The sequence below is a fragment of the Carcharhinus amblyrhynchos genome, chromosome 21 (assembly GCF_965287045.1).
Source record: "Carcharhinus amblyrhynchos chromosome 21, sCarAmb.v2.hapA, whole genome shotgun sequence".
Lineage (NCBI taxonomy): Eukaryota > Metazoa > Chordata > Chondrichthyes > Carcharhiniformes > Carcharhinidae > Carcharhinus > Carcharhinus amblyrhynchos.
Window position 1 is genome coordinate 41,113,352 of NC_137344.1, and position 17,689 is coordinate 41,131,040.

At 38.7% G+C, this 17,689-nt stretch overlaps 1 protein-coding gene across 4 annotated transcripts in view; it reads left to right on the forward strand.

Moving 5' to 3' along the window:
- LOC145356377 (dual specificity mitogen-activated protein kinase kinase 4-like) overlaps window positions 1-17,689 on the forward strand; it is a 160,269-nt gene that overhangs the window by 101,211 nt on the left and 41,369 nt on the right. For all 4 annotated transcript variants that reach the window (XM_080209053.1, XM_080209054.1, XM_080209055.1 and 1 more), the window contains 5 exons: window positions 3,609-3,783; window positions 6,509-6,628; window positions 11,600-11,719; window positions 13,079-13,130; window positions 14,105-14,232. In XM_080209053.1, the coding sequence (XP_080065179.1) occupies window positions 3,609-3,783; window positions 6,509-6,628; window positions 11,600-11,719; window positions 13,079-13,130; window positions 14,105-14,232 (595 nt within the window). The remainder of the gene's footprint in view (window positions 1-3,608; window positions 3,784-6,508; window positions 6,629-11,599; window positions 11,720-13,078; window positions 13,131-14,104; window positions 14,233-17,689) is intronic.

Consider the following 17,689-nt stretch of genomic DNA (forward strand, 5'->3'; position numbering starts at 1 on the left):
CTCCCACAGTCTGAAAGGTGTGCAGGCTAGATGCATTGGGTATGCTAAATTCCCCCTCAGTGGTGGAGGTGCTGGAGTGAGGCAACAGTAACTTCACTGCAGTGTTAATGTAAGCCTACTTGAGGCATTAATAAACAATCTTAAAGGAAAGTGCAGCATTAATTGAGCTTCAGATTCCTTCCCTGGCTATCTCTGTGACCTTTTTATCGGTGACAAATACATTTAAACTGTAGATTTATCAATTTAGATTTAGAAAATAGAACACCTGCAGCAAAATAAAGATTTTCCTTCAAGCAGGGTGTATTAGATTTGTTCTAATGCAAACCCCTTAAAGGCAGATTTACTTGAGCTTATTTCACCTCATTACGTTTTTCAAGTAATGTTATTCCTTGATAACTCCACTTTTTACCTAAATTAATAACTTCATGTGAGTTTTAAGTGGAAGAGATGTTTTGGCCCACTAAGCTTGTCTGTTTTCCATTTCTGACCCACCAGTTGGCAGTCTTGAAGTGAAAAATAGTTTCATCAGTTGGATTTTAGATCGAAGTTTGGATCCCAAGATCAGCCTTTTCAAATTTCAAGCAGTGAAACTTGGCAAAGCTAATGCTGCACGATATTGCATCAAAGAAAATCCTCCAACCTCCCAACTGGCAGACTGATAAAAGGGAAAAATGTAGCAAACCTTAATGGTAACAAAACTAATGAACAATTGGAAGTAACATATCAGTAGGGGCGTATAACAAGTGATGCTAAGGGTACCAAAGATAGTCAATATGTTGACAGGTGTTTGGAGCTTGGACCTTGAAAGCATTTAAGTGTTCTAGTCCAAATATTAGCAATTAGTTTCTAGCTCTTAACATGAAAATTGTATGAAATTTATTGGTATTTATTGTACTAACTGTTATATAACATGCCTTTATATGCTTGGCTTTGTACTTGTGTATCTTTGTACCTGCCATCTATGGGCAGCACAGCGGTTAGTACTGCTTCACAATGCCAGGAACCCGAGTTCAATTCCTGGCTTGGGTCGCTGTGCTGAATTTGCATGTTCTCCCCGTGTCTGCGTGGATTTCCTCTGGGTGCTCCGGTTTCCTCCCATAGTAAAAAGACGTGCTGGTTCGGTATATTGACTGTGATAAATTCTCCCTCTAGTACTCAGACAGGTGCCAGAGCATGGCGACTAGGGGATATTCACAGTAACTCCATTTGCGGTGTTATTGTAAGCCTATTTGTAACAATAATATACAAAAAAAAATTAAATACAATGCTAATTATTTTTGGGACAGGATGCTAACGAGTGAAATAGCTTAAAAACAAGTAGCACTGTCGGGGATAATGAAGTTCAGTGAAGGTTTATTAGAAAATAATTGGGATGCTTTATAAAATTCAGGTACATGGTAACATTGAGTTGCAGTGAACAGTCTTTAGGCTGTGAAATTTTTGTGTGCATTATTAATAAATACATAGGTCAATTCAAACCTGACCAAAATAGCATTGTGTATAAAAAACATTTGTGAATTGGTGCACATTCCTTCCTCAACCTGTGTGAGAGCCATCATCCTTTGACCGACAGTGGATGCCCTTGTATTGATCTTTTTCTTGCCTGCATGAATAGGTTTACAGACATTGCACGTTGATGCAACAAACAGTAGCAGTATTGCAGGGGAAGTCAGTAATACTAGAGCTGTACTTATTTTGGGAGGTGCGAAAGATCTGATGTATATGTTTAAGTTTTGACAGCTGCATGAAAATCTTTCCCATGCACGATGAGGTTTCAGTAGCACTGATAAATGCCTTGGGGTCTTGGTTGTTGACACAGCACATATGGTCTAACAGTTTGTGTGTCTTGGTTCTTCAGTATGGAGTTGCAGAAAGTAAGTTTTACTTCAGTTCGTGAAAGGACATTTATCTAATTACACCTGTTAGGAATAGCTGTAGATGATCCTTTTTGTCTGATGTACGACATTTGACTGAAAGCCTTTCTAACAGAACGTTACATGGGAAAATGTTGTCAACCCCAATTGTAGATGGTGGCCGGGAGGAAATTTTCCCCAATAAAAATTAACCTAATTGGAGAGCTTGGAAGCTCCAGTTTGTTACTATTTGGGTGAACTGGATAGAGGCAGAAATATTCTAGCTTTTTTTTTGAAGGTGCAATTTTATAACAAGCTTTGAAGGGTTGAAAATTGGTAATTATGTGCATGCAAGCTTGCAGGTAGTACGTGGATTCATTTTCCCCACTGTCATATGATTGTCATTTCATTTACTTAAAATAGCTTGTGGTGATTAGAATCTAAGTAATTCTGTGTCGAGTATGTTACTGTTTCAGATTGAATTTAGTTCTATTTTTAGTGTTTGGTTAGATAGGAAATATATTCAGGATTGCCTTTTACATGACAGGGCAGCCTTTTGGAATCATTTTGAATTTATTAAATTTTAAGTGACAATGAAACCTATGGTTTTGAGAAAATATTAGATTCTATAAACTCTAAGATGTGCTGTTTTACTGAGTTCTCAGAAAATTGGATTTCTAAAGTAAAAACTTCACTATTCTATTAGTGATTCCAGGGATGGGGATGCACCCATTCTGCCTTAATTAATTTTATGATTTATGCTTCATTGAAAGGATTTTTTCTTTTGGTATAACATGCAAAATATTAGCAACAATGGTACTGATATTCTGCTCTGTAGTTTGAAAGGGATGTGATTTCCAAAATTCTAACCAGTTCGTACACTTACCTATGTGAATCTTGCTGAAACACTAATCGTTCGCTTGAAGACAGTAATATTAATATTATTTCTCCCAGTGCACTCCATCTTAATGCAAAATATATTCCCAAACTTTCCTAATTGTTAAGTGAGATTTGTTACTGAGTGGGGTGAAGCATCAATGTATTAATATTTAAATCTGTTCCATCGTGATCCATTTACTTCAAGTAGCAATGAAGCACAACTGATTTGGATGGTGATTTTTATGAATACCGATAAGATATTGCAGTAGATATTGGATCAATATGGTGTGATACCATGCAAAATGCAAAATCTCAAAGTTGCAGGTTAGAATGCATCAATTAACTTAACTCAGCCAAGATACCTGCCTGCCTTCACATCATGAGATCAGGAAATGCAGTGTTTCCTGATTTACAAACCTTCTAAGAGCAATTGTGTTGAGGTCAGCTGACGTGACTGATAGCAAAGTAACTAACCCACCATTAAGTTGCCATTGATAGAGGTAACTGTAGGTACCTGTATGTGAAACCACAGTCTAAATGCATTAGCACCTTCCATATACCTGCTACCATGGCTGAGACTCGCAGGTAAATTGGCTCAGTAACACCAGGCAGTGAAAAGAAAGGGTATAAGCTACACCTACTCCAATCAGCTTGGGTCATGTAGATCAAGCCCAAGACAGGAGGTGAGAGCCCTGTCTTGTCAGCTTGGATCGGGAATGTCCCAACTTGTTGGGGCTCTGAATTGGGTTTAATTTGACTTGATTGGATTGGAATAAAGTTTAAAAAAAAGGGTATAAACAAGCAATTAAGAATGCAACTGATTATGTATGTAACATTTCTCGCTTTCTAATGGTCATTCTTGAAATCCTGTTCTAGAGAAAGGCTGCGAACCCATAGCATTGAATCTTCAGGGAAGTTGAAAATCTCTCCAGAACAGTTGTATGACTTCACTGCAGATGATCTAAAGGACCTTGGGGAAATAGGACGTGGAGCCTATGGTTCTGTGAACAAAATGATCCACAACCCAAGTGGCCAGGTTATGGCTGTAAAAGTAAGCAATTACATCGCCTTCAAGCTAAATTCTATGAAAAGCATCCTGACATATACTTTAAAGATCTATAGAATCTTATGTTTATTGTAATAAGCAGACAAACATATGTGGAACCAAAGCTATTAAATGTTTTTTATTACACTATCCCCATTTTCTGGAGATCAGGAATACCAGTCCTGTGCTGTCAGCGTCAACTGGTTCCGATTCTTGTGCAGTGCAACTAGTTGCTCAGTAGCATGCTCCCACTTTGTCCCAGTAGTTTAACTTCCAATTTCAGACTAGTATGCTTATTATAGCAGTGAGAAATTTTTTCATTTGCTATGTCAAATCTCTGTGTAATCTTTCTAGGTACGTTTGACCATACATGTAGCCTACAAAACCTGGTGGCTCAAGGCATGTGCTTGTAGCCTACAAAACCTGGTGGCACATGTAAAATTCCCAGGGCTAGCTGAAACCAGTTACCTGGCAGATGCAATTTACATACGATAAAATTTATAGTGCTGGGAAATGACGTTTGGCCCAATTGTCTATGTTGGAGATCTTGCTCAGTGCAACCGTCTTTCCACCCTACTTCTAACATAACTACATACAAATCTATTCCTTTCTCCAGCACGCTCTTAGCTACTTTTTCCCTTAAGCATGTGTGCTATTTGCCTCAACTATTCCATGGGGTAACAAGTACCACATTCTATCTATTGTTTGAGGGAAAAAGCTTCCCCTAGACTTAATCATTGGATTTGTTGGTAAGTATCGTACTTAACAGGCTTTCAGCATGCCTCTTGATGCCTCCATTTTAATTTTTGGCAAACTATTTTAGGCATGCCCTTCGGGAATTACAAATTAGGAGCAGGAGTAGGCCGTTCAGCCCCTCGAGTCAGCTCCGCCATCTGATAAAATCATGGCTGATCTGATTGTAACCTCAACCCCACGTTTCTCCCTATCCCTGATAACCTTTCACCACACTTACCCCCCTCCACCTCCCCCCAATCTCACTTTACCTTAAAATTATTCAAAGATTCTGCTTCCACTGCCTTTTGAGTAAGAGACCCTCCCAAAATATTCTTCTAATCTCCGTCTTAAATACGCTATCCCTTTGTTTTTAAACAGTGGCCCCTGGTTCCAGGTTTTCCGACAAGAGGAAACACCCTGTCCACATCCACCCTGTCAGTACCTCTCAAGATCTTAAAGGTTTCAATCAAGCTGCCTCTTAGTCTTCTGCACCCTGGTGGTTACAAACCTAACCTCTCCAACCTTTCCTCATAAGATAACCTGCCCATTTGTGGTATTAATCCAGTAAACCACCTCAAGTGCTTGTAATGCATTTACATCTTTGCTCGGATAAGGACACCAATACTGTAGGTGTGGCCTCACCAATGTCCTGTACAACAGAAGCGTAACCTTCCTAAGTTTGTAATTGATTCTCCTCGCGTTCTCTTAGCTTTCCTAATTACTTGCAGTATCTGTCTACTATCCTTTTGTGATTCATGTAGCAGAACACCCAGATCGCTTTACACCTCAGAATTCTGCAATCTCTCACCATTTAGATAATGAGCTTTTTTATTTTTCTTGCCAAAATGGACAGTTTCACATTTGCCCAAATTGTACTCTTTTTTTTGTCCAATTGCTTAACATACCTTAATCCTCTTAACAATTTAATTTCCTACCTATCTTTGTCATCAGCAAATTTAGCAATCACACCTTCAGTCTAATGGCATTAGTGTGATTCTTGCACAGTGGAGAAGCATTGCTTACCTGCTGCATTGTGACTCCACAGGTAATGGTTATTTTCTGCCACTGTGTTGCCATATGCCTATACATTTTTGTATTGCCCCCACTACTGCACTGACTTGAACCACTTTTATGATGACCAAAGTTGCAGCACAGGTTCCACTGCTACGACATAAGCTAAACTAGCTATGGCTCGCAATCAGTCGTAGTTGGAAGACAAGTTGTTGCTTTGCAAGACAAGCCAACTGTCGGTGATTCTTCTATCTCAAATATATGTCCAATAGCAAAATAGCAACAGGTCAGCTAACTCTGCAAACATCAGCTATTGAACCTACCTAGTATTTATGACTCAACTATTGGTTGTATAATCTTACTTATCTTATTTAGCTGTTAAAAGCTAGGGGATTTCCACAGTAACTTCATTCTAGTATTAATGTAAGCCACCTTGTGATACTAATATATATACTTAAACACCATGGAAATCTCAACGTTTGAAGTTTAACGGCAGGATGAATTGTGTGAACTAGATGTCTTGGAAGTATTAGTTTTCAGAAGTTGTCTGAACACATGAAATTATAAATGTTGTTTCTCAGTTTAGTTCAAATTTACCAGTTTGTCATTGTAATTGCAGCCTTAAAGAGCAGATCACGTAAAAGGATGTTTAAGCCAGCACACATTAACAATGTTTAAATCCCAGATGCATGTCACATCAAAACATAAATGTATTAATATTTACACTTTATAATTTGGCATTTCCTGTATTATACTTAACAGTTGAATAACTACAAATGTTTGAAACATTCAATACAAGTTGACAGTAAAGTATACATAAGCATTCAAAATGTTTTATTTTCAATAAACTTCAGCTTCTGCGGTTTATGGTTAGAATTTTAAGTTCAGAGAAGTTCATGTTTAGTCTGAGCAAAGAGAGCATCTGGGAACTACTTAAAAAATGAATTGCGCAGTGATTAAACTCTTGTGATATAATGTCTTTCAGCGAATTCGATCAACAGTGGATGAGAAAGAACAGAAACAGCTTTTGATGGATCTGGATGTTGTAATGAGGAGTAGTGATTGTCCATATATTGTTCAGTTTTATGGAGCACTCTTCAGAGAGGTGAGAGAAATGAGAAAATTATTGTCTATTTGAAGCATCAAAATGCAGTTGGGGATCTAACTATTAGTTCAGTGTGTGCAACTTAATATTCAAGCTAAACTTTTTAAGTGCAGTGACTGAAAAACTTGTGCAGAATATATAGTTAGATTAATAAAGCTTGGTTTAGAGTAAGGACTGCTTGTAAATTTGAAGAAAAAGGAAGCTCAGTGACAGCAACTGCCCTCCTACTTTGAACTTCAAATATTAGGCAACAAGCAACAAAGTATTGCAAGACCATAAGTCAGTCTATATCTGTAAAGAAAAGAATGATTTATATTTCTGTTCCCCAAAGGAACTTTCCAGATCTGGGGCAGCATGGTGGCACAGTGGTTATTACTAGCACCAGGAACCCAAGTTCAGTTCCAGCCTTGGGTCATTGTCTGTGTGGAGTTTGCACATTCTCCCTGTGTCTGTGTGGGTTTTCTTCGGGTGCTCTGATTTCCTCCCACACTCCAAACATGTGCAGGTTAGGTAGATTGGCCAGGATAAATGGAAGGGTATGGGGTGGAGGAAGGCCTGGGTGGGGTGCTCTTTCGAGAGTCAGTGAAGACTCAGTGAGGTGAATGTTCATTTTCTGCACTGCAAAGATTCTATTAAGTAAAGATGGACAAACATTGGGAGAAAGCAGACTATTCAGTTGATATACAAGAGTACATCAGTGAGAAAAGCATGCTCATGATTCCATGTGCAAATAACCAAGAAAGAGGCTCCCACCAAAAAATGGCAGTAAAATGGAGCAAACAGATAGAAACAAGCGAGGAAGTTTGTAGGAGCTGTTGGGCTGAATTGCCTTAGTTTTGGAGTCATCTGACTGAGGGTGGATTTTATTTTGGACTGGCCATCTAAGCATTGTGGCAATTTTCTCACTTGAGGTTCATTCGCTGCTTTCCTCCCAACTATTTTGGCACCGTGATTTAAACCTCCACCTCAATCCATCGTGTTCTTTTGCCTCTGAGTTCACTGGCCTCCGACCTCCCCTTAATTGTTCCCTCCCTAAACTCCACAGTCCATCCTCATAGCCAGCTGTTTGACTTTGCCATTTCATGTGGTTTTGTGTTTCCCATTGTATCATCACATATATGGTTATCTCTGATACTATTTTGTATTGGTCACCAAAAACATTCCTCCTTCCTTGATCTGCCTGTTGGAAAATCTATTCCAGTCACTCATAACTGCACTTAGAAAATCCCAACTGTCTAACCTTGCTCCTCCATTTAGCATGCCAATTCTGAACTACCAATCTGCTCTGTCATATCCTTAACCTCTGTCATATCTCCACCCTCAATATTCTTGTGCCTATTAAAAGCATTATTTCCACCATCCTGTCCCACTGAGGGCTTCCCTCACACCTACCCCTTCACCGAGGCGATCACTTGTCATCACCATCCCCTGCCAGGAACCTTTCTGGTCATAGCATCAACTCCAACCTCCCCCAACCCTTCATCCCAATCTAAGTCCATCTCCTCTGTCTCCTCCATCCTCAGCACCAGGAACAGCTCATCAATTTCTTAGTCACAAGATTGAGCGTCTGATTAACTGCCTCGTGCCATTTTCCTCTCGGGCCTCGTCTTGAATCTGTGTCTGACTTCTATCTCATCTCGTGCCCTCTCCAAGACTGCCCTTGAGATCCACGTCCTTCTGTCTCAATCATATTACAAATAAACTACTGTATGCTCAACTTCTATTCCTGGCTTAAAAACAGAAAATGCTGGAAATATTCAGCTATCCTCTGAAATGTCTAGCAAGCTATTCGGTTGTATCAGGTCTGGCAACATCTGTGGAGAGAGAATTAGACTTAATGTTCAGGCTTCTGGCCTTTCCTTCTGTTTATATTTGAGGTTTCCAGTGACCACAATATTTTGCTTCCATTCCTGGCTCCCGTGCGAGCTCTCCTCGGGTTCTGTCCCCATCTCTTTCAAATCTGCCATCACGCTTATTCACAAAAAAATCAACCCTTGATCCCTCCATTTCAAGCTACCATTCCAAACTCTTTCCTTTCAGTACCTTAAATGTTTCAATGCCTCACAAATTTGTGCCCATATTTTTCTGAATTCTATATTTGAATCCCTCCAATTAGGTTTTTGACCCCGCCACAGTACTGACTCAGCACTTAACGTGGGCGCTGCTGGCTGTCCAACACTTATTGCCCATCCCCTGATGTCCTTGATCGATTGATACAACTGACTTGCTAGGCCATTTTCAAAGGGGAGTTGAGAGTCAACCACATTGCTGTGGCTCTGGAGTCATGTGTAGCCAGACTAGGTAAGGATAGCAGATTTTCTTACCTAACGGATATTAGTGAACCAGACAGGTTTTTTCAACGATGGTTTTATGATCATCGATAGATTTATAATTCCAGAAGTGTTTTTTAATTCAATTCCTCCCCATCTGCTGTGGCAGGACTTGAACCTAGTTCCCCAGAAAATTAGCTGAGTTTCTGGATTAATAGTGTAACAATAATGCCACGAGACCTTCACCTCCCAAGAAACGGCTTGTCTGAAATCCAGTACTAGATGATCAGAAAATTCTTCCATTTAAATATTGAGAAGACGAAAGCCATTTTTGTTTGGTGCCAGAAATGTGACTGTCTAGGCACCATCTCCATCAGGCTTCCTGGAAATTCTGAACCAGACATTTTGTAACCTTGGTATTGTATTTGACTTCAACAAACTTTTAACCACACATCTGTGAATTGCTAAGACTGCCTATTTCCACCATCAAAACATTGCTCAATTCTGACCCTGCCTCAGCTCATCTGCTGCTAAAGCCCTCAGCCATGCCTTTTTTAACTCTAGACTTGACTGTTCCAACACACTCCAGGTCAGCCTCCCACATTCTATCCTGCATAAACTTGGGGCCATCCATACCTCAGCTGCATGAGACCTAACCAGCACCAAACCTTGTTTGCTTATCACTACCTGCTTGCTGACCTAGACTGTCTTTCTGTTAAACAGTGCCTCAATTTTAAAATGCATCCTTCTTTCAAACCCCACCAGGAACTTGCCTCTTTCTAATTCTGTAATCTCCGCCACCCCCTAATTCTGATCCCTTGAACATTCCGGTTTATATTGATCTCCCATTCTTGGCTATGCCTTCAGACAGTGAAGCCTTAAGCCCTGGAATTCCCAACTCCCCATCTCCCCGGCCTAATAAAAGCACCTTCTTGCTTAAGGGCACTCCTTAAGACCAAGCTATTTGATGAAGCTTTTGGTCATCTGCCCGAAACCACCTTATTTGATTTCTTCCTTGTTAATGTTGAATTTGTGGTGCAATGAAATGCATGCTTTAAGTTGATGATAAAGCACTGCCATCACCAAATTGCTGAAGGATTAGGGAATCATTGTATACATCTGTAAACCAGTTTACTGAGTGCCTGGGAGGAACTGGGAGTGTCTGTGACATTGCTACCTTGGAAATAAATCTGTTTTAAAGTACAGGTCATTGTCTGACTCTTCAAAATACAATTATTGGAATTAACATTGCATTACAGACAGCCACATTATTTTCAGTGCTCAGTATCATTTGCTTGCTACCCCTGTGAAGCATCTTGGGATGTTTTATTACACTGAAGCACTCTGGATAAATACAAGTTGCTGAATTGAAAATGTTGGAATCACAGCGGATACGTCAATCACGTGCAGCAGATTGGTGCCAACAGCACAGACAGATTCTCTACCCTGCTGCTCCGACCCTCTCAAGTAATGTCCTGAGAGTATACATGCACAATGTCATTCTGCCTTCCCACCTCCTTCCCGGGACACGATCCCACATCAACAGCACCAAAGTTGCTGTCCATTCAGTTGGGTTGCAAAATGCCCAGCAGAAAGGTAAAATAATATTTCTGAAGCTTACTTGATGTTTGTGACAATCTTGGTATCGGAGATGAAAGATTGGGGCTGAAGTAGAAATGGAAAGGTAAGTCGAAATGCTGAGATATGAGGAGATGGGAATCATTTAGAGAAAGAATGGAGAAACTTGGGAAAACTCTTAGCTCTCCAGTAGTTATCCCACAGATTGTAGTTCAGTCTAGACATGTATCTTGTCTAATCATGTACTTGGCTCAGAATAATGTAGCCATCGCACTAACTTTTTGACCAGAAATAACATAATAAATAGTATCAGCTTTGCACTGAAAAGCTAACTGAATTCTAAATAATAATTTGGATACAGATATAAGCCTGCATCCATATGATATTCCTCCATTGTTTTATCCTCACGTTGACTGCAGCTGAAACTCATGTAAAAGCAACTTGTTTTAAATTTCCAGAGCTTGCCACATTGCTTGTGTTTTTCATAGCTGTAAAGAGCCAAGAAAGCTAGGTCACCAGAATTTGGCTGTTAAAATAGCTGCGAACCTGCATTTTAACATTGAACAACGCTCTTCTTTCTTCCAGTTTGACAGCAGAGTGAAATATGCAGTGAACAATGACTTGCACTGCTCTAAAAGGAGAAACCAATTAAACTAATGACTGCAGTCGAACTGCAACAAGATTGTCCTTAGTGGCAATTGTAATAGTTTAAGTACGTTAACTGGATTTTTTCTCATTATTAGAGCTGTCAACCCTAACTTAAATTATTTGGCCTTTCTAATTACATTGCTTCTAACGTTTTCTATTCCTTGCAACCAACCCTCGTTCTGTGTCCAAGTGAAAGATCAATTCTCTGTTGAAGTAGGTGACCCAAACATAGAACATAGAAAAGCTATTGTTACATCTGATTTCTTCAAGGAGATGCTGATGCATTATTTTCAATTTGAGCATTTATTTGGAGCATTAATATACTGCGTTTCTACAGTAATGGATAACCTATCTTGTTTGTCTCCATGCAGGGATAACTTTCCACAGTCAATTCCTGGATCAAAAACGCCATGGAGCTCTGAACAAAACAGAATTACTGTTGGAAGGTTGACTAATTATTGATTGTTTTTGTTAGGGCGATTGTTGGATATGCATGGAGCTCATGTCTACCTCATTTGACAAATTCTACAAATATGTATATGGTGCATTAGATGATGTTATCCCAGAGGAGATCTTAGGCAAAATCACATTAGCTGTAAGTAACTTGATGCACTTTGTTAATAGCTGTTACCTATTAGTACTTATAGTTTCATGATGAAATATGACATGATTGCAACAATTTATTAATTAATTTTACTGCTCGTTAGTGTTTGCCTAAACTTTAGTTTTCTGGGAAAACAGTTTGAATCCCTAGGCATCATTTTTGTCTATGGAAATAAAAAGGCTTACCAATAATGAATAGGTTTGTCAGTAGTTAATTCTTGGTGTTGATGCAATGATTTTTCACTAATATTATGTCCAGTTACTGGCTGAATTAGCTCTGATTAGCTACTCCAACTTGCTCACTCTAGCTGGTGAAATTATTTTGTAAATTGTAATCATCTTGCGCATGAAAGTGTTAATCTCCTTGAGCTAAAGTCTTGGGGAAAATTTGAGATTTATTTTATCTTGATCAAAGAGAACGTTTAACTGACCAAAATTTGAGCATTCAGTTGGTCCTTTTGAGATTTAATATTCTGATCCTGGTTCAAAACATGAATGAAATGTTTTTGGCTTGAGAGTTAGGAATATGATAAAGTTGCTTTGTTGCTTGTCAGACTCTCCATAACTCCTTTGATAATGCATAGTCAGTGTTAGTATAAAAACTTTACGACGGACTTCTCATTGAATAACTTAATTTTGTTAGAAGTTACATTTTAACTTTAGTTTGCTGTAGAACTTGCTATTCTACTTTATATGGCAGTTTAAATATTTTCATAAACAATCATGTTCTTACTGTGATTTTCATGTGCATTCGTGGAGATATGAAGTAAACATTTTTGGATAAAACGGTTTCTGCTTTATTTAATTCTCACCCTTTAGTTTATCAGCGATGCGTTTTATGGGTAAACTGCACTGTGAGCATCACCAGTCATTATATTAAAATGTGTATTTATATTATAGTTTTAAAAATATATGTCCATGTCTTGTTGGATGATTAAGAGTTTCAAGCTTTTTGAAGCATTGGTGCAACAAATATAGTAATTTGCAGAAACAGTTTTTCTCTTTTAACTGGAGAAGAGATATTGTGACTTTGAAGGAAATGTAATATTCCGATGCCTGTATTGAAATGGATTATTTAGAGAATTTTTGGTCTTTTTCAGCTAGATTTTGTACTTTGAGAAAGGTTTTCTTTATATGAAAGACGTTTCTAGAAAAAAACATAAATTGCTTATTTTCTCAATAACGACTTTACTAAACCCGGTGGGAAATTGGATTCTGCTGCCTCTATCTTTCAACTTCTGCGGCACCAAGCACTATTATGGTTCATGCTAATTGGAATTGTTTTCAGCCTGAGTGCTGTTTCTTTATAACCAGTCTGCATAAAGTTTCCATGCATCTGTTTTTTTTCCAGACTGTGAAAGCACTTAACTACTTAAAAGAAAACTTGAAAATAATTCATCGAGGTAAGAGTCCGAGTTGTTTAAGTAAACAAAAAAATTGTGTTTTGAAGTCGTTTTTGTCAGCATTTATCAAAATATGCATGGTTAGCATAATATAAAAAATAATCTAATTTCTTGATAATGTTTCATATGGTAAATACTGGAAGCACACTGTCAGTCATTTACTGTTCCAATATCAAAGGACATTCACTTGTATTGGTACAGTCATCACAATTAGGACCTGTCATGAGCTATCAACTTTGCTTCAAAGTTAAGTTGATTTCCAGTTGAGGAAGAGACAGTGTGAGACCAAATCTGCCATTTTCTTTGTGGGTCCTCTGCTGCTGTGCATTCTGGCCCATAGGTTGATTATGTAACACAGGCATGTAAGACTCGATTACACCTGTCATTCCAGTCACTGGAGGATGTTAGAACAGTCTAGTTAAAGATACTTCAACAGCTCTAACAAAGTTTTTTTTATATAAATGGACACTTCTAAAATGCTGAGTGCATCAAAAGAGAATTCAAAATTTTGGGTGTTGTATTAATATTCATTAATAGCATGACCCCTTTGTCTTGTTGTCCTACTGGTGCCTGTGAGCTAGTTTTCTGATGTGTTAGCATTCATGACTTAAATTTTAAAAATTGCCAAGTCCACATAGTAAAAGATAGCTGTGAATGTCTTGGATGTGATCAGATAATTCAGCATAGTGCGTAGATTGTAAAATTTATAAACTGATGTGATGTAGCTATGTGAATTGGCTATTTTCAGAGCCTTTGGAGAAGCTCAGATTTTATAATTCACTTAGTATGGATTTTGCATTGCTATTATAAGCATATTGTATTTATTGCCCTCTTCCATTGGATATTTGGATAACTGTACGTCTTGTCTTTGGCGCAGAGGGATTTTCATCTTTTTGCAGGACATCTTGTGCTGTTGGTAAAATATGGTAATTTTATTGCATTATATTGACATGTTTGGTTTGAATTTGTTGCAGATATCAAGCCTTCCAATATTCTTATGGACAGGAATGGCAATATTAAGCTCTGTGATTTTGGTATTAGTGGACAACTAGTAGACTCTATTGCCAAAACAAGGGATGCAGGATGCCGACCATACATGGCAGTAAGGCATTTGCTTTTCAGTTGTTTTGTTCACCAAGCTGCTGACTGTTTTAATTGAGTTAATTTGCATAACTTTTGTGATTTCAAACATATAGTCTGTGTTCCGAAAAGAAAACCCTTGTAATTAAAGGATGTTTGAAATATTTAAAAAGCCATAACATGTGATGCCTTCTAAAATTACAATACTTCTGTGCCTCGTACCAATGTTTCTGGGAATTTGTAATTCATAGTTTGTGTTCTGTCTATTACCAGTTATATGGAAAGTAAGGATTTAATCATCAATACAGCCTATTTGCAAGATTGTGTTTGTGGAGGGTTTGCTGCAAGTGTGCAAGAGCCGTTAACAGTAATAGCTGCTTTTGTGGCTCTGAAAATGAGTATGTTGCAGGTTTGTTCGAGGAAAATCATTTGTTGCATGACTTAAACTGTCACTTAAAAAACAAATGTTCTTGCCAGCACTTCTATCTACCATAGTTTGCTATTTGTAGGCTTGGAAAGCTGATATCTTAATAAATGAAGAGCAGCTTGTCAACCTGTGATTATATGGGTGGAATATTGTTTTAAAAAAATCTTTATCTGCCATGTGAAATCTTCTGCTCAAATTCTGCAATAACCATTTCCTCCTTAAAGGCCCATTTAAGGCAAATTATTTAAATAGAGAGATACTGCAGAAGACTATAGACCATAGGGACCTGGATGTCCTTGTTCATGAAGCCCAGAAAGCTAACAAACGGGTGCAAAAGATAATAAGGAAAGCAAACGGAATGCAAGTTTTTATTTCAAGGGGGCTGGAATAAAGTAAAGAGGAGTTGCTGCAACAATACAAGGGATAAGTGAGGCCACATTTAGATTGCTGTACAGTTTTTGTTCCCTTATTTAAAAGTCCTGGTTGTAGAGGGACTGCCATATGAGGGAAGATTAAACAGGTTGGGCCTGCACCCCTTGAAGCTCATAAGAATGAGGGGTGACTCTGGCCTTGGGGGACTTCCTGTGTTGGGTTTGTACATTCTCTCTGGGTCTGCAGGGTTTTCTCTGGGTGCTCTGGTTTCCTCCCACATGATGTGCAGGTTAGGTAGATTGGTCATGCTAAATTTCTCCTTTGAGTCTCAAGATCTGTAGATTGGGAGGATTTGCAGGGTAAATACATGAGGTTCTGGGGTTAGGGCCTGAGATAAATCTCTTTTGGAGACTCGGTGCAGACTTGATGGACTGACTGGCTGCCTTCTGTACTATAGTGATTTTGAGAAACATACAAGATTCTTAAGACGTTAGAGTGTAAATATTGGGAGGATGTTTCCACCTATGGGAAAGTGTAGGATCAGTGATTGTTCTCAAAAGATGAATAGCTTTTAAGAAACTTAAAAACTGAATAACTTGGAAATATTCAGTTTAAGCAGCATCTAAGTTGAGAGCAATAGTTGATGTTTCAACTTAGTGCCCTTTCAACAGAACTGGAAGAAGTTGGAGATGCAGCAGTTTTAAGTGAAAGAGGTCTGTGATGGCGTGGAAGGGGGGATTAAATGATAAAAGAATGACGTAATACCAAAGAGGGTATTGTTGGGACGAGTAAGATGAGTATCGAGGAGCAGTAAATGGAACAGCAGAACCATTATCATGTTGGCTGAAAAATAGCAGCAGTGGTTCTGACCTAAAGTTAGTGAATTTGCTGTCATGTTAGGAGTTTGTGAAGTGCTTAATTGAGCAAGTTGCTGTTCCTCAAACTTCTGTTAACGTTGGCTGGAACAGTGTAGGAGATGAAGAACAGAGGACCAAGAATTAAAATGGCAAACAACCAGAGGCCTGAGTCACACTTGTAGAGTGAATGCAAGTCTTTGGTAAAGCAGTTATCTAGTCTGTGTTTTGCCAGCTCATTATGGAGGAGAATGAATTGAGAGTAGAAAGTACAGTATACCAAACTGAAATAAAAGTAAATTGGATCATCTGGGAGGATTATTTGGGGTCCTAAATGGTGGAATGAGTGAAGGTAAAAGGGTTGGTGTTCTCTCTCCTATGTTTGCACAAGAAGATACTGTGAGGGGAAAAAAGAGCAAATATTGTGTGTGATAGAAGAGTGGACCAGATGTCTCAAAGGGAACAGCCACTTTGGAATACTGAGTGGAGAGGAAGATGAGCTTGGTGCAGGCGTGGCACAGAATGATCTACTGAATGCGGAATCTGGTATGAACTACTATGGTTCTGGGGAGGGGAGGATGTGCATGAAATAAGGCAGACACAGTCAAGGCCCTGTCGCCTGAATGGAAGGGAATCTGCAGTTAAGGGAAAAGGAAGACTTTACTGAAGCACTGGCATGGAAAAAGCATTTCCAGGATTGATATGATGGAGAAACTAACAAATCAAACAAAGTTTTTAGTGGAAGTGAGGTGAGAGGAAAAGTAACCAAGGTAGCTATTGGAATTGGTTGGTTTTCTAGTAGGTAATGGTTGACAGCCTATCCCAGAAATGGAGATCAAGAAGTCGAGGAAGAGAAGAATTGAAGGTTCACCATGTGAAGGCAAGAGAGATAGAAATTGGAAGCAAAGTTGAAGAGGTTTTCCAGTTACAGCAGAAAAGATAGCTTTAATATTGTCAGTGTAGTGGAGAAAGGTGAAGGAGGCGATGTGAATATGATGGGAGCAAAGCATGTTGCTTGGTATGTAGATATAGCAAGCAATAAGAAAGCTAATAGAACCTCTGCACTACCGACATTCTTTCTTCTACCTGTTCTTTTTTTCTCCTTCTGAATAAGGTCATCTTTCCTGCACTCGGCCCAAACTTATCAGATCTTTGATTAAGTTTGTTGAACAACTGACGTGGTAGATCACTAACCGATTTCAATACGACCGATTCGCTGCCTCGTGCCACATTCACAGCTCATCAGCATATATGCAGTTTTTCTCCAGGAAGCATACTGCCAAATCATGAATGCACAATTCTTAAATAATCATGAAATGCTTTGAAGATAAAATTGTGTTGCATTTTCTTTGTATAGAAATGTTAGTCTGCACGGATGGTTAGTAATTGTTTTAACCAGTATAAACCTCTTATTTTGCTCTTGTTCACACTTTTGCTTTCACTTCTTTACTTTTAACTAATATTTCCAGCATGCACAACTGTCATAAAGCATTCTGAAGCTCAGCATGTTATCTCTGCTTTCATTCAAGACATCATGCAAGTATGCACAAAATTGTTGAAACCACAAAAATCACATTTTTATTTATTCATTCATGAGTTGTGTGTATGATCTTGCAGTGCTGACGTTCATTATCCACGGTGGTGGGTAGTTGATAGTTTGATACTAAGCGGTCTGCTGTGCAACTCAAGCACTGAATAAGGTGACACATCAAAGGTTATTGCAAAAATTAAAAGCTCATGATGTAGGGGGTAACATAGAATAACAGAATCCCTACAGTACAGAAGCTGACTATTTGGCACATCTTGGCTGCACCGACGCTCCTCCT